Genomic DNA, 21,393 nt, shown 5'->3' with positions numbered 1-21,393 from the left:
CAAACAGTAACATTTACAAAAGTCTTACATGAAGCACGTGGTTCATCGTAGACATTTCAGCTCAAAATACTGGCCGACATCTCCACTCAAGCCATGCTGTCCTCACTGGCAACACTGTGCAAATGATTAAGTAGAGAAATTGACTGTATAAACATGGTAATTTTTGAGGGAGTTTAAATGCATATTTTTATATGTTTCATATCAGTCTGTAGAGATTATTTGTATCTCCCCTCACAAATCCTCATAATTTCAATATGAATTTTCCTGTTCTTTTTAGCCAGTGACCACTGGTGCCAACTTATTGGGGAAAACATCTACCTACATAATTCAGTGTCAGGCATCGTATGGGCTATTATCTATTACTTTCCAAAAAGTACTGACAGATGCAGGATCAGTTCTGAAGAGAGAAAAAACATGTATATTTAATCCATTCAAACCATTTATTCAGTTTTTGCTTCTAACCACAAGCTAACAATCTTCACCATCTGTGGACCAGACAGACACTGCCTCTTTAATTCTGTGGTCTTATATTTTTGTATGATGCTGTGACTACTTGAATATGCCACAATTTGTGCACGTGTGTCTGTGAGCGAGCGTGTGAGAGAGAGAGTGCGCTAAAGCGCGGGAGTTTCCTCATCCTGTAACTGGGTTTCCTTTCCTCCTACAGAAATTGCACTAGCACTCACTTATGTCAGAGTTCAAATCTCTCCCTGCCCTCTGCTCAAAGCCTGCACATCAAGTCCGAACCTGTTTCTCCTCCTAGAGATCGCATCAGCAGCACCCCAGCGGGGTACCCGCCGCAGCTGCCCCAGTCCCGCCAGGACTCGGGCCGCTCGCCAGTCGACAGTCTCAGCAGCTGCAGCAGCTCGCACGAGGGCAGCGACCGAGACGAGCACAGGAATGAGTTCCACTCGCCCCTGGGACTGGTGCGGCCGTCTCTGGATGAGCGAGAGAGCCCCTCGGTCAAACGAGTACGCCTGTCAGAGGGCTGGGCCACATGATTCACCCCCCATTACCTGGCCGCAAGTGCGATACCGCCCTTACGCCCAGGAGTGTCCCCTGCCCCTCCCCCCCTTTTTTAAATTCAACTTTAATATATTGTTTTTTTTTTGCGGAGTGTGTGTGCTATATGTATTAAAGTATATATATAAGTGGTCAGGGTTTCTGGAAAGGTATAACGAAATCGGAGAGGGGAGAAAGGGCTGGATGGGGTGTTCTGGCAAAAAATTATGCATTACTTCTTGCCGTGTGTGAAAATATACATATCTATGCATATATAAGTAGGCACTTACATATATGCCTGCTTATATATGTGTATATGCTGTGTATATATATATATTTACAGTAAAGTCAGGTACTCTGTTTTATAAAAGTACTTACAACTTGCCTCAGTGAAAATAAAGTTTAAGCATATATTGCTAAGAGTACAGCCTAGCACTTGAGCTGTATCGGTAATACACGTGTACAGGTTAGGTTTTATCAATCCCTTCTGTACTCCTTTGCAAAATGTAAGTTACAGTAGATGATGTCATGTTGCAGGTTCAACGTATTTATGTAAATATAGGTTTGGGAAGGGAGGGAGTGGGCAAATGCTGTCAGACTTCTCAGATGAATTGCTAATAAAAATGGATGCTGTTATGCAACATTAGGAAGATTGTACAGGAATACCTGCAGACCCGTATAAAAAGGTGGCAGAGACATATGACAGATGGAGTCAATGGAAAATATGTTCCTCTTGATGTGTTGTGCATACAAATGCCAGGACTTAAACGCATTCAGTTAAAAGCAGATCGTACTTTAAAAGCCATGCTAGTGTTAACTAAGACAAATTGGGGTCTTGCATTATATATTAGAACATAAAAAAATGTAAGATACATTTGCTTATATTTTCATATAAAATGAATAAAATGCTAAGCTTTTGTGTCTTTTTGTAGTTTATGTAAGCCAAAATGTTTTGATAGTTTTTCCAATATTGAAAGAGGTAGAAACATAAGAACTGAAAGAAAAGAAAAGTTACTAAAATTTATGCTTTCATAGACTATTTTGTCTTTGTAGAGGCTTTTCATTCATTGTGTATTTCTGATTATATATATGATACTAAGAATCTGTGAAATGTTCATGCTGTGTATAGCTTTGATTATACATATATATATATAATCTATATATAGATTATATATATATAGGTATAGCAAATGTTTTTCTCTAATAGTTGGGTTGTACGTGCAGTTGCACATTTTCTCTGCGCTATATTGTTTGTTTTCATTTTTTTTTCCTGAACAAAACATGGGTGTAGTTAGTTTAACCTAACGAAACATTTGGAGTGATTGGCCCATATATATTTAAAAGGAAAAGAAATACCTCTTCCAATGTGACAACCATTGAAGACATTGAATTTACATACTGCAGTTATTATTTATACCCAAGTGGTACAAATTTCTGTTGTTCAGCAGGCAATCTGTCAAGTGTTTAAAAAAAGTATTAAAAGACATTTTGTCACTTTTTAAAGAAAATTTTGTACTAATATATATGGTAATTAGTCTATTTTCATCTATATTTAACATGTACCTTAAGAGGTGTTGTGTGTGTTTTTGATCATCTTCTGGATGGTTGTTACCTTATTTTCCTCCGTTTCGGGTGGGAGCTGAGCTAACAAGAGCATGAAACACAAAAGCTGGTTAAAACGAAGCACAACTTGCTTCTTTTTCTGTTTTGCGATGTGTCTTACTTTGTTTCTGCCTCCTGTTTCAATTTGCTATTACTCAAATTTTTACAGTATTACTGTGTGCAGTTACTATGAAGTTACAGCATAATGTAATTAGCATATGGGGCGGAGCCCCAGATCTTTTCTTTTTTTTTTTGTTAACCATCAACTATGAATTCAGGCAAGTTATGATGTCAAACCAAAGCCAGTGGCATTGCCGTTATTCTGAACATCAATTTTATATGAATTTATGAAACTGGCATGAAATTAATGAACATTTGTACTGAAATGCGTATATGTTGCACACGTACAATCTGAGGAATCCATTGCACGTCCACCTTCAATGAATTAAAAAATTCAATTAAACCAAAACCTGAAGAGTAGAATAACATGCATCCATACAAATCCCAACTTATTCTTGCTCAGAAATTCACGGCACAGTAGCTAAAATATGTTGTTTCCTTTGTGATAAGAAAGTACTAAATTGGCTGCATTCATACTCTGTTAGAGCTGTATCCTGTGTCTCAAAACAAAATTTTGAACCCAGTTGTGAAGTGTACAATAAGTACACATAATTTTAAAGCACAAGTTGTCAGACATGAAATTCATTTGCTTCTAAGGTATATTAATCAATCTAACTGGGATCCTGTGTCTCTGCTTCTGCTTGTGCCGCTTTTTTGCTTGCATCCACTCGGATTTTCTGTAAAATTTTGAATCATGGTTCGGGAGCAATCACTGGGATTGCTGTTTTTACATATAGGGTTCCTCAAAAAAATTTGGGTAATGGCTTTTCATATTTTTTTTTAACCAAAGACACAAAGCAATCTTTTTTTCTTCTTTTGGGGGATAGGGGTTAATTCAGTGTTTTTCACTGATACAGTGTCTAAAGAAATTACCTGGTTTTGTTCTGTAAGGTGCAGGTACCTCAAATTGACCCATCCAGTACCTCAAATAATCTATGAATGAGTCTGTTTGATGAGAGAGGGTGTAAGATGACCCAATTGCATGTCAAAAAAGAGTGTAAAACACATTGTATTGGTCTGGGATACATTGTATAATCAAAACAAGAGACTCTTGTTGTTCCATCTGGTTTGCTGTTTTCTTTTTTCTGAATAAGTTACCATTAAAAATAAATATATTAATAAAATATACAAAAAAACAGTAACAAATGTAGCTTGTATAAAACTAAAAAGGGGAATGTTTAAAGTCAAAAGTAAAAGAGGCTCACAGCGGCATAAGCTGGACTTTGTCGCCACTTGAAGACAAGATGTTATTAAATTAAACCACATCTCTGTATCTCAAGGGACTTCATTCAGCTGTCTGTAGTGACAAAATGGAAATTAAATAAAGTTTCTCCTGCTGGAAAAAGGTATTTGTATTTTGCAGAGAATTCAGTAAAGTTACTGGCTTTCTTAGTTACCATGCGTTTGTGTGTGATTTATTTGAGTTTTGTCAGTTTACTTCATGATTATAACAGGTGCAATATATTTAGTTTAAACAAGAGAACACTATAATACAAATACACCATAGTGATGTAATACAAGTTACAATTATTCATGTATGTGATACATTGCACCAGGCAGTGGACACTTTGCATATCATGCTAGTATATCACTGTGTGCACACACACACACAGTTACACAGTCAGAGCAAATTTAAAGCTCACCCAAAGCCAAGGGCAGGACACAATCCTGGAAGTGTGAAGCCACGGTGCTATATCCAGTGCATCACTGTGTTTCCTCCTCATTCATCCTTTTCTTATTTTTCTTATTGCACTTTTTATGTCTTATTGAAAAATTTTATATTAAGATAAAAGTTTTGGTTCGTAAAAGGAAACCTATTACATTACATCAGACAGTCCACACAGTATATTCTAACAAGTTTTGTTCTCAGTATTCTGTTATAAAACTGCATCTCATCAGTAAGAACTTGTAATTACTTTCTCAGACAGAAACTGAAAAATTGTCTTTTCAAACTCAAAAGTTTTTTTTCTTTTTTTTTCCTTAAGTAATCATTTAAGTCCTATCGTGTGTGTGTGTGTGTGTGTTAGTTAGTTAGTTACATTTATTACTGTGATAATGATTGTCATGTTCTTCCTAAATTGTGATTATACCAAGGGTCTGCCATTATATCTATTGCAGGATATGCAAAATACATCAGATTAAAAAATGGTCAAGGTCAAGGTAAGTATCTCATCTGGGGAGGAGCACATAGCAGAACATACAGGCTGATCCTCAGAGATGGGGCAGTGTTATGGCCATTTTACATACTGTATCTGACACTACATTACTTACAACCCACCAAAAAATGTGCCCATCTGTGGCCATAGGCCAGGGCGGAGGGAGATGGAAATAGTGTAAGTAGGTGCCATCCAATCAACCAACATGAAGCTGGACTCAGTGGAAAGATATGGAATGATTGAATTAGGATTTTTGTATAGCCTTATCGTTATCATTACAGGTTTTCATATATATTTGGGTAACAGGTAATTTGCCTGTTTGCCTGAAACATGTTTTCTGGCATCAAACAAGAGCATGTTGAGGAATTCAATGGTCACCTCATTGGCAGACCTTGGAGCACATCATTCTGTAGTTTGACACATGCCTACCAGCTCCAAGAACCCTCAGATAATTCTCCTGGGCCCGACCATATTCAATCCAGCTTTACGAGATACAAGGCAGCCATGCATCATTTTTTTCACTTTTACATAATTTAGATATTGATAGAAAGGAGATATTGTAGATTTTCTGTTTCCACCACAGCAGATTTAATATGTCAGAGGGTTATTCGTTATTTCGAGCGTTTAGCGGTAATGGAGATGGTGTCCAAGTAGGCTCTGGGAAATATGCTTGGCTGCACCTGCTACCCATGCTCTTGGGGATTTGTCTAAGGACACAACCATGTTATTAACCATCTAAAAATAACATGATATGTGATATTTGCTTTAAATTAAATTTGCCTTTATTATTTCAGCTCATTTTCAAAAAAAAAAAAAGAATGGAGAAAAACTCATGACAGACTGAGAATGTTATTGCATGAAACATTGAAGGCATTGCACATTTGATTAATATATTCATAAATTCATTTATTTATTGATTTACTCAAAGTGTGGTTGTGCTGTGGCTCTGACTGTGGCCACTCTTAGGAGGGAAATGTAACAGGCACTTGAAATGACATTTAAAACCTGTTTATTAAGTCCCAGTATATCACATATTGGAAGTTAGATAATAAAGAATGCAACACCAAAACCCTGGGTAATACTACAAGCAATGGCTAAACCAATTTGGCCCTGCTAGCTGGTGTGACCTTCTGATCCATGTTTTGTGCTTATGCTTCATACATAAGTGTTTTTGCAGTCAGGGTGGGACCAAAGCATAATGTTAGAAAATATTCACGGCATGCTGAGTGCAAAACAGTAAAAGAATGATTTACATTATTGGCAAAATAGGGGTAGCTCAGCTCACCATTACAACTGTATATTATAAGATGGTAATATGAACATCAATTCAAGAACCACTTTCTATATCATCACGACATATATCTAAACTGTGATTCTTATGCTGGCAGTGGGTAATTGCATCCCATTTTTGCATTTTCAGTGTGTCAGCCTTATCTCACTGTATCTCTCACTCATCTTTCAAAGAGGTACTTAAAGATTAACATAAAGGCATGGACATCAGCTGATGAGAGAGGATTTAAACAGCTATGTACCAGTTATGTAATGATGAAAAATGGACATATAAATGACAGTTTTTTGCGGTTTTTTTGGCTGGTTACATGCTTTGCTATCTGTTTAAATTCTTAATAGTAATAATAGTAGAATTCTGAGCTCTTCATGTTTTTACATTTCACATTTTCATGTATCACATACTGTAAATCTTTGATTGCAGTGATGCCCATCTTGTAGCTACTGCTTGTTTTTAATTAGTATAATGTATATATAGTTTTTTTCCATTTCATATTCTATCCATCCATAAATTTTACTCCATTCACAGATTCGTCTTCCAACCTTTTTCCAAGACAAAATAGCATGGCCTTTTCATATTGCACTGTAAAAAGCCAAGTTATCACGTTTATCAAATGACTTAGCTATTTATGTACGATGACTCCAAACGTGTTTTTTACGCACAAATTATGGGCCTGGGAATTTTACTGAAAGTCCCCAGTTGGAATTAAGTGATTATGATGATGAATGGATGGATGGATGGATGGATGGATGTACTGATGAGCATATATTTATTTCAAATCCAGTCTGTAAAATTGCCTAATGAAACTGACTATGAATGAATCAATGTTATTCAATGTTATCTGGAGAATTAAATTAGAAACTTAAGAGAGCGCAAATGGAATAATAATCCACTAATTACTTAGCTCAATACCTCCTTAACAAACAAAAAGAGAAAATCACACGTAACTTAACAAAATGAGATTACATATTACTCTTATAATCAATATAGGCTACTTAAAGGGGAAAGGCAGTCGTTGATTCAGGATTAAGCTAAGCAAAAAATTAAAAAATAAGTTTAACATTTCAGGTTTCCTCTGCATTTATAAAGCACAGCTGCTTAATAATACAAGTAATATTAATACAGGATATAAAACAAATTACATTATAGACACATATGTTAGCATGTGTTATGCGGGTCAGATTCTGAACGGACCCTTTTTTGCGCTATATATCATTCTGTCTGTCTTTCGGATCTTTCGGTTATATACATCTTGTACGGCGCACGGAATCTATCAATGTGATTAAACAAAAAAGTGTTTTATGGATTTTGGTTTTTAGGCTTCAGTGAATATATCCAATAGCCAATATTAGTATATGTGTTTGACTGTTTGTGTGTGTCTGTGTGTGTATGTGTGTGTGTGTGTGTGTGTGGATTATGTTTATATTACATTGTGGGGACCAAATGTCCATGTAATAAAAACCTGTTGTTTTTTAAGTTGTGGGGACCATTTTTCAGGTGCCACAAAGATCTATGAATGCAATCAAAAAAGGAAAAAACGCCAAAAATGTCGTATTTTTCTTTGGTTGTTCATGGTTAAGGTTAGGGCTGGGTAGGGGTTAAGGTCGTCATGTTTTGATTAGAGTTTTCCCGATAGAAATGAATGGAGAGTCCCCATAAAGATATAATTACAAGTGTGTGTGTGTGTGTGTGTGTGTGTGTGTGTGTGTGTTTGTGTGTGTGTGTGCACCCCTCATGGTGAAACATGAATTGGTTATACATACTGTACATACAAATACAATAAACACATGTCCACAACACAATAAAATATTATTTATGTGTGTAGCTACAGTATTTATTTCGTACACTATTTATAACAATATAGTGTACAAAACAATTTTTGCGAGTCTGCATTGTAGTCTGCAAATGTGCAGTGTAGTGATTTAAAGAATTAAAATCGCAAATATAACGCAAATTATGCATTATGATGATTAGTTAGTCTTTTTGATTTTTTTTGTGGGGGGGTGCTTTTTAACCTACTGTACAAAATGATTAAGGGTCCACAGAAAAAAACAACAAATGTATAGATTTCTCGAAATTTAATTTATATGTGCAATTATAATTGAGAGTGTTTCTTGTTGATGGCATCAATACTGATTTATTATTAACGAATATTTCAGATCATTTCAAGCAATTGATTTGTGATGCATGAAGTTCAAAACACTTAATCAATACATTCCAGTATCATTTTCATTTATTTTGTTGCGAAATATACCTTTCTTCACTATTTATATTTTCTGCGCGAAGTTTTTGTGCCTGTGGCCACACTAGATGTCGCCATCTACAAACGATTCGTTTAAGCATCCTATACAACCTGAAGATTGAAACACAACTTTCACCTAAACGATTTCATGTAAATGGAGAGGCAATTGCAAAAAAGATATAAAGACATATATACGCCTCTAATGGAAACCCATCTACTGTATCTATCAATCTATCTATCTATCTATCTATCTATCTATCTATCTATCTATCTATCTATCTATCGGATCTTTATTAAATACGTCTTGCACGGCAAACGGGATAAAGTGTGGTGACGCATCACATACGTATACAGATAGGCCTACTTTAAATTTAAGTGTATCAGTATAGGCCTATATATGACATTACAAATACGGTAAAGCTGAAAAGAGAGGTGTCACATATAAAATCCGTTACGCAGTAAACTAATGTATTCTGCTTACATTGAAAACAGATAAACTAATGTAGTTTTTGTCAGATTTTCGCAACAACAACGCCAACACGAAGGGACAGTATTATTGCTATGACCATTTAATAATACCCAATTATAGGAATTTAATGGAAATTAATAGCACACATAAATCAATACTGGCACTTTGTTACGATGGTTTCCTCTGTTGTATCAATTACTAGACAAACTTGTTTGTCCTTATTATAAGAATTCCAGATTTATAATTTGATCATCATAGATGCATATCACCCCATTCATGTCACAACGAACTCTTCTATGTCGTGTACGAAATGATGCATATAGATGTGGATACATAGAGTAAACCGAATTGTTTAAAAATACTTGGCAAAAAGTAATTCTTGCAGTATCCATAACCGCGATAAAAGCGCTTTGTTAATGCTCTATAAGGATCAAATTATAAGTCTTCAATAATGTTGAAAAATCTTGTAAATTTTGACAAATGCCTTTGTAAAAAACAACTGCAACAATACCACCAACAACAACGTTAACAACAACAACAACAACAATAATAATAATAATAATAATGTATAGCACTTAGCAATATTTTAATGAATACAATAATACTTTTACAGAAAATTACTCTAAATGTGTATTCCTTTTACGTTATAATTAGGCAATAGATATATGCATGCGAATATTAAGAAGGAATGTTGTAGGTTGTGGTATAGGTTTTCCGTTCACTCAACTTGAAAGGTAGGTACCGTGAACTGTGTAGGACGAAAGTGAATGGCAATAACTGGACCCCCCGCCCCCTCCCCACCTCGGATAATATGTTCATAATCGCCGTTATTCACTCGATTACTGTGCGTAATTGTGGGTAAAACAATAGTGTTATGTATACATTTATTTTCACAGTATTACATTTGTAACTTATATGCATTGAAATTAATTTAATCTTAGTACAAAGAATAATAGTACAATAACTCCATAGATTTGCACGTTAAAGATCTGCACCTCCATAACAACAACAACAACAACAATAATAATAATAATAATAATAATAATAATAATAATACACACTCAGTAACCAGATGGCTTTGTGAAAATGGCGCAGAAGACGTTTCATTATGCATGGGTAATATCCACAGGAAGTACAGATTCATCAGCTTCGTACCACATACAGGAAATATTCTGATTCAATAAAAATATAATACATTTTAAAAGATAATAATTATGTAGGCTATTTGGGGGTACTCCGCGAAAATAAAACGAAGAGATCATCCACAGTACAGAAATTTCTCCGGCTGGTAGAGAACCGATTTACATATTTAAATGCACTAATTTCCTTGTTGTATTTAAATACGACTGTACGTAGTAGCTATGCATGTCTACGTCACTGAACCTGACCTCACTATAAAACGTGTATGCAATTGTTAAGTGGATAGTACAGTACTTAGAATGGGCATGAAACGTTTGAAATTGAAGCGCAATATTTTGGTTGTAGTTATTTTCGTTTAATTGATATCATTGTATGTTCTAAACATTACCCTTACATAACTTCACTATAAAAGTTCAACTAACACATCAAAAGACCGTTATACCTGAAGAGAGAGTATAGTACTCTAGTATTACCAGAAAGTGGACATAACTGCCTTAGGCGTGTCTTTTTATTATTACGGGTGTATTTATAGCTCAGATAATTCAGTGGCCTTCATAATCAATAAGGACTACGTCGGACAAAAAACGTTCGTTTTATATCCCGCTGGGCGAGTCCCGATCCATCACCTTCATGCACTTTTCTTGCTATACTGATCCTATGCGGAACTGGTGTAATATACAATTATCCAGTTGGCAAAGACATTTAATAAAGGGTTCGCCAGTATTCCTGATTTGACACAGCCAAGACTTTTTTCCCTTTTATGACTGTAATTTCTAAACGTGAATAATAACTGCTTCCCTATCTTAAAAAATAAAATAATAAAACGGGATTAGTGACCTTGTAGATAAAGAAACGCTATATTTTTCGGAGTGTAGGTGCGTGGATAGCAAATACAGGCCTTTGTGCGAGTATGTGTCTTTTATTTTACTATTCAGCACGGAAAGAAAATTCCTTTCTGTTTGTAAGTACAAGTTGTAGAACAGCAAATTCGTTGCATATTTCACTATAGAACTTGGATTAGAAAAAACGCTTAGTTCAATACAATCGATATACAATAGATGTAGAGTTTATATCCAACAAAAGAAACAAAGTTCTTAATATTTCAGAGCACGTCGGGTCTCAGACACAGGGTAGGACCATTCTTCGGGAATCCCAAAAACTTGTAGACACTCCAGCCTCGTTGTGCAGTACTCCATTCGGTGGACAAGGCAAAATCGTGTGGGCAAAGTTTCTGTACCGGCCTCCTTACACCCCGGCCCCGCCTTTCCTCTCTACATCATGTGGGTGGAATATGATTCTGTTTGACTCAGAGCCACTAAACAAGTATAATGGCTTTAGTATTAGCGGCAATTTTAAATGGAAGGGTGGCAAGGGATGGCTGGATATTTGGTGAAGAAGGTTAGTGAGATCCACGTACATGCTAACATGGCTTTTCCCCGGGGTGTTTTTTGATTCTTTACAGCACCTGCAATATAACTTTAAAACATTTGGAAAATGTAAGTATTTTTTCCTCAATCTTTCATACCTTCTGTTTTAAGTCGTGCCAGGACGCAACCAATCACAAGGATATGTAAACCCTTAATTGTCACGAACTGTGTGTTATAAACTATTAAAAATAGTCGATTACAATACTCAAAAAATGTTGTGTTGTTTTGTAGGCTAAGTACCACATTTGATTTATTTATCAAATATTATGCTACAAAAAATAATAGTAGGCCTATTTGATTTTTATTTTTTGTTTCTCGAATGGGACTATTACAAACGTGTGTTGTGTGTGATCTTTCTGCCAGGGCCATCAGTACTGTAAACCCTGCAATCCACTATAAATGATACTCCATTGCTAAGCAGCCCACTGTACTACGGCTTTCCATCATTGTTGGCTAGTATCAATACCAAACAATTTTTGCAAATTGCGTGAATTAATATGGATAGATTTTTCGGTACTAATGCAACATTCGGCCATTGTTTTGTAGAATGCAGGCAATGGTTTTGTAATGTTTTAGACATGTAAATTATTAGACATCCTTCGATTAAGTATGTAGTTGATTTTTTACATTTTAATAGCATAGGGTTGGTGTTATACGCAGGCTAAACGGCAAATAAAATATATATTTTAAAGTGCAATAATTAGCTGTTTGATGATTGTAAGTAAAATGCCTACCGCATGTGAAATTGATCCCGTTTCCTTACTGACGTCACGAAGCCGTGATTTAACAAACGCCTTGTTAATTGCATCGCATGTTTCAGGAAATATGTGAAATACACAGCCCTGAAATATATGCATATTCAGTTAAATTACATTTTGATGTTTGGTTTGATTTCAAGAAAGACAAAACAAAAAGTAGTATAATAGTATAAACATGTAGCTACTAATACGTGGGCATGATTTGAACCATTATAAGTCATTATTGAATAATTCATTGGTGTAGATACAGTAGTTTATACAGCCATTTTCCCCATTCTTGTAATGATATTCTGTCTACCATTCTGAAAGTGGCACCAATAAAAACCGAAATGAGGCAGCAACCTCACTAAAGATGTTTCATATGCACTTTTAATTTGGAATACACCTGCTCTTCCTGGTCGACTCTAACTGGTATTCTACTGTTGTCTACATATTGTTGTCTCTTAAAGAATATGCATTTCTGATGTGGTTCGTTATATTATGTCAACAACTGTAGTCCTTACCCAATGCTTTTGTTAATTTTAATTGCAAAGGAAGATTACAAAAAAACAATCCCAAAATTTGAAATGGGTCCAGGGACGCAATATTTGTGTATGAAGAAATAATTCAGTTGGTGGATTCGACGGTCAGTAAATTGCCATCACCCCACCTCTGAGCGAATGGAAAAATTGTTATAGCTATGATCCACAGTTTCATGAAGGACATTAAAACTTAACTCATAAATATGTAAAATATGATTGGATCTGCCATGTACACGTTCGTAAGGCATCGACGTATATCTTATGTCCATATAACAGGCCAATCTGAAACATACCGGCCGGCAGGTATGTATTTCGAAAGCGGTAGGCTATACGTTTTCATACAGACCGGAATGGATAATTCTATTTCCTTCATTTAGTCACATATACAGTAGTACGGTATAATGAAATATGGCACAAGAAGAACAACTTATAATCGCGCCTCACTGCGTAAATAGTGCAACGGTTTCGCGTCTAGGGTGTTAAATTACGTTTTTGGTTGGGTTTCCAAGGTGGAAACGACACTTTCAAGAGTTTTTTTCTTCAATTGCCAACAAACTAAAAGGGTATTACGGATCGTATGTATGCATACTTCACATGCATAGCGCCTTTTCCATCTCACACGTATATTAAAAACGTTCATATAACGTTAATATTAATGATTGTAACCGGCAGAACAGACCCCATGCATACATGAATACAGTGTATGATTAAATTTAGATTATTTTTAAATTTTAGTTTGCTGCTGTACTGCATGAGAGATTGCAGCTGGATCATGCGACCATGAGTACCTATACAACACTGCCGATGCCGTCTATTGGTTTAAATAAGCTTGCAACATATTGCAGCAATCAAACAACAAAAACAAAACTGCCAGTGTTACAATACATCGACTGACAGTACTATTCAAACCAGCTTTTCCACTAAAGAGACCCGGCTCCATGCCTCAGCTTTCTTATCGCTGACACTGAGAAGGAAATTCAGCCTGGCACGTTGCACTGTCCGATCCGATACGTTATCCACCCTTCAAATGACTTTTTTTGATAGTCTGGACATTAACACGGATCTTCATTGGCAACAAAATGAATATTTTAAGGCTATGAAATCATTTAATCTCCATCCTCTTTTCTTCTTTGCCTTTCGAGAATGCTTGTAGGGCAATTATTCCAGCGCGGTTGATAATGGCGGGAGGAGTATGCTTTTCCCTTGTACATATAGATATAAACGTGTATTTAAGGCATCTGATGGCATCATCATTACCGTATACTCCCGCGGATCGAGACCTTTGACCTCATCGGGTTGGTCCAGATTTTGGCACTGCAAATCCCCCTCCCCCTCCTTTCAGTGATGGCCCTTTTTTCCTTCTTTCAGACCGTTGGCAGCGGCAAGCCAGCAGGACGGCATCTTCGTCCTCCCAGCTCTCGTGGCTATGTGAAATAAATGCTGTATTTCTCACAAAATCATACGGTTCTTTACGTGCAAGCTGCCTTACGCCGTTTAGCTAAACGATCTCTGCATAATTTCAAACGATCGCTGTTTGATCTTTGTTCGGTACTTTTTTCTGGAACCGGATTTTTTCTTCATATAACCTCTTGGCTGGCTATGCTGGATATTGCTGATGCCACCGCGACTTAAGCGAGGCAAATGGAACCTTTGTGAGTGATGCAATTTACAATGCAAATGCAGGCCCTCTGCAAGGATTAATGCACATTGCTCAGCTGTTTCGTACTGCATCCCAGCACTTATAATTAATATGCGAATATTGTATGTTCTGTGGAATTATGCGTCCTTTTGGAATTCTGTTTCCTTTAGGGATTCTTTGGTCCTGGGAATTGGGGAGGGGAAAGAGGGAGTTAAACTTCATGCCAAACTTTAAATGGACGTGGCCCTAATGTTGGGATTTTGAAATTATATTTTCATTTTTGGAGAAGGTTATTGAAGCTGCCTTGGCTTTAACTGTTTCAGAACATTTGGGCAAAATGGCTCTCCAACATGGAACTACAACCATTATTATTATTGCATTGATTCATAACTTTTGAGAGGAATATCGATGAAGGATGGGAAGTTAGTTGTTATCTTTGGTTATCTAGCTGTATGAGTGTGATGGTCTTCATAAAGCTAGATAACCGAAAGTAAAAACTGCTTCCAGGATCATCGCGGGTGCTCAAAGGATGTTTAAAACTATGAATGAAGCGCGTGTTACTGCTTCCTGGCATCAGTGTTTCAAAGGCAACTTCTGCAACTGGTAAACATATTAAAATTGTGACGGTCATTCCACACCATATGCATTTCAGTGCGTTTATATTACATGAATAAATGGGCCTGCTGTTTCTATAATTTGTCATGTAATTACAAAAAAAGCGCACAGGCTAAAATGTAAATCTGTCGATTGCGTTGTCTAAGTGCATATGTTATTTTAGTAATGCATTTCCAATGCTTACATCTAACCTAAACGCATGTGCATTCGAGTTTTTTTTTTTTTTTTTTTACTTCTACTCAGCGGTGCTCCAAATGCAATATAGTGCTGAAAGGATGCAATAAATGGTTTGCGATCTGTTTAAGATATCTTCAAGCATTAAACAGATTAGAAAACTGTTACAAAGAGTTCCAAATGTTCTGTCTCACAAAGTCGTAGCATCGAAAATGAAACAGACAATTACAGGAGGAACCCACGTGTGCGCCTCCCCTTTTTCAGGCATGATCGAGTCTATCCAGGAAACGCCACTGGCATCCCAAACTGAAATAATTAGGTCGTATATAGACCTGACAAAACTGGGAAAGGGATGGGGAGTGGGCAGTATGGGGCTGGCCTTGCTTAATTGATTCCGTTAAACGTAATGCAGGAGATGTGAACGACTGGACGCTCTCATTCCCACGCTCGAGGGCAAGTGGCAGTTCTATGTTCATAGCGGATATGACAGACAGTGCTGTCAGATCTGGGGTGGAGGAGACGTAGGGTCATTAAAAAACATCAAGTGCACTAGACCGATCTGCATGACTTAAAGTCTCGACGTTTTCTCAACCTTGGCAATCCCAGCCTTACAGAGGCGTCTCTTTTCAAAATCAGTTTTAAAACCATATATGCCCGGTTATAATTTATAACACGACCTGTTGACTCAATTACACAAATGCGTCGACCTTAATGGCGACTGCTCGTTCATCACTGAAAACCGCAGCTCCTCATATTAAACACGAAAAAGTAAGATTTATCAAATACATGTTTTGAAATGTTTTCTCTGAGAAATGTCTGCTGGTTGTTGAACTTGGGTTTTTTTTATAGCCATTTCGTATTTTTTCTTGATCTACCTTATAAGATTGCTAAATTGTACAGATTTTTAGTTCAGATTTACTGACAACTATAAAATTGCATGTCTATATACTGTATACTGAAACGGTGACATTTACATACATACTTATTAGAAAGGAGATGCATTTGGAGATACAGTAGCCAAGTAAACAGCTTTTGACATGAAGGCACGTGCCAGGCCCTGTGGTTAAAGAGGACTTACCTAGTAACTTAGTCAGAGACATACAGCTTATGTTCACTGCATTATTATTATTATTATTATTATTATTATTATTTGAGTACACAAGAATTGGTTAAATATGCCAGGGGTGCTCAGTTGGTAACATACATTAAACAGTAGTGTCTAGTTCAGAGTTAAGGTTGGTGGTATTTTAGTCTTTTATCTCGAAATTGTGGAGGTTACCATTGGCTACGACAAGTTAATAAAGACCATTAAACCGTATTTAACGGCTGCTGGTGCTTCTGTTTTATAATGATTTGTGGTATCTGGCACTTGACAAAAGGTCAATATTTTAAATTCGATTCGTTTATATTTTGTCACAGTGTTAAAAGCATAACAAGCTTTGCCAGCGTTAATGATTACATATTCCCACATTGTGTAAACGTAAATTACTACATTTAATCGTGTCTGTGTAAAACACGACGTTATTCTGATACTCATGGCTGTTATGGAAAATAAATATGGTGAACTCAGTGGCAGATCTTGGTTAACTTTGCATTTTTGAACTAGCAATTTATGTTAAGTAGGATGAACTTTGGGCCACCTCTTGCCCACAGCAGCGTAAAGGATTCAAGTCCAATGTTAAAAGCATCTGAATTTAACACCATCTGGGAGAAAAGGTCCCACCCCGACTTTCTCACACCGTCAGACAAAACTAGTGTCTCTTTTTCGGGTCCTTGTCTAAGCTGGCGTACAATGCCGGGTCATTATACATTTGCTGAGAGAAAATTTGAGAACACAATATGGCTAACCAGTGAAAGACTAAGTTTCTTTGTGCCCGGTTAAGTCGATTGAAATCTTCGTCGCGAGCCTGTGAATGGTGACATTGTTTTCCTGACTGGGCCTGCAGTAAATGTCAGCGCATTGTAAAGAAAACCTTAAAGTCTGCAAATAGCTCACCAAATCTTATATTTCGCAGTAGAGGAATATGATTGCAGTAGCTCGGAATAAAAAAAGCATACCTTTTTATTGGATGTTAAGTTTTGCAATGGTTTTCACGATGCAATGGGATTCTTATTGTTATCATTTAATATGACTTTTTTTTTCTTTAAATCAAGCACAAATAAAGTTAAACAAATTGCAAGTTAATCATGCGAGATTTTATGTATTTGAATAGACCTATAATAAAGAGTTGGAAGTCGTTTTTGGTGCGGTTATTATTAATTGTTACAAATACAAATGTTTCTTTATTTACACTTTTGTCCAGCAACAGGATTTTATTAGTCTCATATTATTTACAGGATATAGGTACAGTGTTGTTTTCCAGTGTAAGTCTGAAGTTATCTAGCCAGGAAAACTGGATTCAGTTGTAACATATTTAGTATATTATTAGAAATAAACACGTTTGTATATATTTATGTATAGTAATAAGCATGATAATGCAGTTGGTAAACTCTTTTGAAATTATTCATGTAGGATACATTTGTTTATTGACATATAAGCATGTTTTCCATGTACCTATTGGGAGAATTTTCATAAATAGAGCAACACTAAGGATATGAAAATATGGCTTGTCTTCAATGCTGGGTCATCCTTTTCTAAATTTTGCAATAGGTGTAATTTGCTATTAGGAAAGTGTGATGTTTTTGGCTTGTTTCTTTGTGTATAAGGTAAACTGTAATTGTGTTGTTTGTGCCATATGTACAGTCTTAGGACGTCATTATTGTCACGTGATCTGTAGAACAGCATAGTCACAGAGATAGGAGTAGTCATTGTGAAGCATTTTTTCTTTTTACAATGGTTGAGCAAGTGTTCTGTTTCTCTTTATTGAAGAGGCTCATTCTGCATAACTGCAGAATGGCTCATATAATGCATCACAGGATGCTTTAAGAATGGTGTACTTTGCTAGATTACATAGTTTGTTTTAAATGTGCTGTTACAGTCGGGTGGTTTTCTTGTTTATCATAAATAGCAGTTGGTTTATGGTTATACATATTTTATATCAGAAATTGGTATTTATACCAAAATTAGTGCAACATCTTGAATAGTAATATTAGGATTTTGAAGTAGTGCACGAAACTAAAAGGTGTATCTTCTCAGACTTGTTAAAAATTTGGTGTAAATTTTTAGAATTACAGGAAATAAGGAATGCAGTTATAGTCCCTCACAGGCATCGAACCCGGCATGTAAAAACCAGGGGGAGTGGGGGTGGCATTTTCCTCCCAAGATTTAATTTGACTTCAATGTCCTCCACAAAAATAGACCTTTACATATTTAGCACAAACCTGAACATTAATGCCCATTCATTATCATATTCACATATTGGGAGGAATGCAGCAGTATTGCAGGACAGCAAAATTTGTCAGCCATTAATGGCACGATTGTCCCAATGTCAGAGGGAAGTTCTGTTTTGTTGTCACAAGAAAGTTTTTTAGAAATAAGGAGTCACTTTTTTAATGAACACATCTATCGTGCCGATATCCTGTTCTAGTGCAGAGACCTGATAGAGATAAAACCTATGCCTTATCTGGCTGATAAAAGTTTGAAATAGACTGTTTTTGACTAATTTTGATGCATTTTTAACCTGCATTTATGAACCCACTAACCTTCAGTTTCAAGTAGGTAGCAACAGGATGACTAGAAGCATGCATTCTGAAAAATAAAAAACAAAACTATATGCAGATGTTAAACAAGCTGTGAGAATTTTTACACACACTGTGTTCGGGATCTACTTTATTGCTTGTAGAGGGCTTTTCCTCCAATTGGTGTTGCCATGGTAACAGGAGATGAGCTCACAGTGTGCTCCCTTGCATCAGCAGCACTTGTGTATGTAATTGGGTAAAGCTCACAATCTGGTTCTTAACTGGTGCTGAGGAAGAACAAGTTGCCAATAGTATGTTTATATTCAGTACATCTATGACTAGTTTCCCTCCATTCATCTTCTAGTTATGTATCTTAGTTATGGACACTAGGGGCCCTGGAGCATATATCCGGCTGCATAAGGCACTGGGGTTCACCCTGGGTACACTTTGGATGACCAGTAGGAGAGATTTCATAAATCAAAACCCATCTGATGGCAAACCTTATGTTTTGTCTTTAAGTTCATCATGTTCAAAATTTGTTCAGTATCAGCACCACCCATAATAATCCTAGATCAATAATTATGATTCATGTGCTCTGGCTTATTGTGTCTCCTCACAATGTTTTCTCTGTACTCTTGCTGCATGAAAATGGTTTTAGAATAATGTAGAATTGAATTTCACTCTAACATATTCGCTCTTACCCGTACAGCACTTTATTTTTCTGAAACAATATTGTATTCATAGCATATTCTTAATAAGTATTCCTAAAGAACAAATTAACAGAGGAAAGGTCCAGATTATCTTAAAATTGTGGAAAGCCATTTAATGGTATCATGCACGGCCATTTGAACTTCTGGTAGGTTAGAGTGGGGATTACTGAGTGTCCATGCTGTGCCTATATCGCTTGTCTTCCTTCAGTCCTCTCGTCTTGGGTGAATGGGCTCTCTGCATGTTGCTAGATGGTTCATTCTTTGTATAAAAATGTCTCTTTATTTTTTTTTCTAAAACTTATTTATTGTTCACCAAGATGTTATCATAAATTTTCCTTTTCTTTCTTTTTCTTTCTTTCTTTCTTTCTTTCTTTCTTTCTGTTTTTTACTTTTATACTAATTTCATGGATTTTAGCAGTTTTCTGAAATTCAATCGAAGTTTTTACACAATCTGATTTATAACTTCAAAAAATACTGCCATGATTTCACCTCCTGTACCATTGGTATTTAACCCCCAGATGACAACAATCTCTTCATTGTAAATTTTTGAGTTCAAAACTTATTTGCGAAGAATTCTTTGTGACTTACATTGGTAATATAGGAAATTGAGCATATATAATCACATTTTTTACTTACTGTTAGTCTATTTTTAAGGGTTTTCTTTTTAATTGATTTTATATTGTTAAAGTAGTAAGAAACATGAGTGTTTGACATTTTATTGAGCCACCTCACTTTCATTATGTAAATATCCATCTGAAAAATAAATTAATTGCCTTTCAAATACTGAAATCCATTTTGTGAACAACATCTAAATAATATATTGCAAATCAATTCAACCGTTATTTGTACGTATTAATGACCAGATAGCAATGCATCATGTATCATGCACGTTTACAAGTGAAATCTTGTAAACTCTTAATACAGTGTATTAGGAGAAGACTTTCACTGATGTTGGATTACTTCAGTCTGTGTTGAGTTGCACCTAAATTTATAGCCAGACAGCAAAGCCTGACATAATCACTTGTACTCCTACAGGCAGCTTTTTGCTTTTAAAGGTTTGGATGTCTGCCAGACTTGAAATCTGCATTTCACAACCAATGTATTTAATTATTAAATGTTAATTTTTTTATTGTTGAAGAATCACAGTGAATGTCTTCTGCTGAATTGAGAATTTCAATGCTTTTTGAAAACAGCATTGATAACTACCCCTCACCCACCAGTCAGGTATCAATGACAAATGAATTTGTTGCCGAATTTTGACACCAACTGCCATTACACATAAAATAGATGTTTCCAAATTCATATGTTGCAAATGTATTAGAAATGTATCACCTTAAATATGGATTTCAATAAATAATAAAAGATTCACTTATAGAAATGCTTAAAATAGACAGATACTTATACATAATTACTACAATACACTGAGGCCTACAAAAAGTCAAAGGAAAATAAGGATGGTTTAACAGGCAAGAACTCTATTATTATTTTATAAATATATTAATTATACATTCCGTGAGAAAAAAAAGACATGTATGTGCATACCTTTCTATTATTTGAAAATTTATTTTAAAATAACCTTGTGAGAGTAAAGGATAAAATAAACGTGATACTTTGCTTAGAGAGTCAACATTTCTTTATGGTGCCTCCATCTTAAGGCTTTGCAGCAGTCAATGTGACGGCATAGACCTAAAATGTCTGCCTGGTTTGCATGTGTCAGTAAACAATGAGGGAGCATGCTGTGAAAGGCTATTATTTAATTACTGCCCCCGCCATCCATGCATAGCAAATGGCACATATTCAGCCATAATTCCCCCATTCGCTGTCACATGCATGGTTTTGCTCACGGCACCATTTGCCATGCTGTCTGCAAACACATTTGTGTACCTTTGTCATTCGATGGCGGCTAAGCAGT

The 21,393-nt window shown here is 36.0% G+C and overlaps 1 protein-coding gene and 1 long non-coding RNA gene across 16 annotated transcripts in view; both read left to right on the top strand.

The window, feature by feature from the left end:
• mef2cb (myocyte enhancer factor 2cb) overlaps nucleotides 1-4,120 on the top strand; it is a 57,825-nt gene extending 53,705 nt beyond the window's left edge. For 9 of the 13 annotated variants that reach the window (XM_023834784.2, XM_023834782.2, XM_023834791.2 and 6 more), the window contains one exon: nucleotides 668-4,120. In XM_023834784.2, the coding sequence (XP_023690552.1) occupies nucleotides 668-1,001 (334 nt within the window). In that variant the 3' untranslated portion in view covers nucleotides 1,002-4,120. The remainder of the gene's footprint in view (nucleotides 1-667) is intronic. The other 4 variants (XM_072708882.1, XM_072708881.1, XM_072708880.1 and 1 more) reach the window with 1 other exon arrangement.
• Nucleotides 4,121-11,178: 7,058 nt separating this feature from the next.
• The window catches only part of LOC111855628 (uncharacterized), a 41,359-nt gene continuing 31,144 nt past the window's right edge, over nucleotides 11,179-21,393 (top strand). For all 3 annotated transcript variants that reach the window (XR_011989237.1, XR_002840937.2, XR_002840938.2), the window contains exon 1: nucleotides 11,179-11,515. This is a non-coding gene — a long non-coding RNA (uncharacterized lncRNA). The remainder of the gene's footprint in view (nucleotides 11,516-21,393) is intronic.

Source organism: Paramormyrops kingsleyae, chromosome 2 (assembly GCF_048594095.1).
Source record: "Paramormyrops kingsleyae isolate MSU_618 chromosome 2, PKINGS_0.4, whole genome shotgun sequence".
Taxonomy (NCBI): Eukaryota; Metazoa; Chordata; class Actinopteri; order Osteoglossiformes; family Mormyridae; genus Paramormyrops; species Paramormyrops kingsleyae.
The sequence above is the reverse complement of the archived record's forward strand: the minus strand, read 5'-3'. Positions and strand labels throughout refer to the sequence as shown.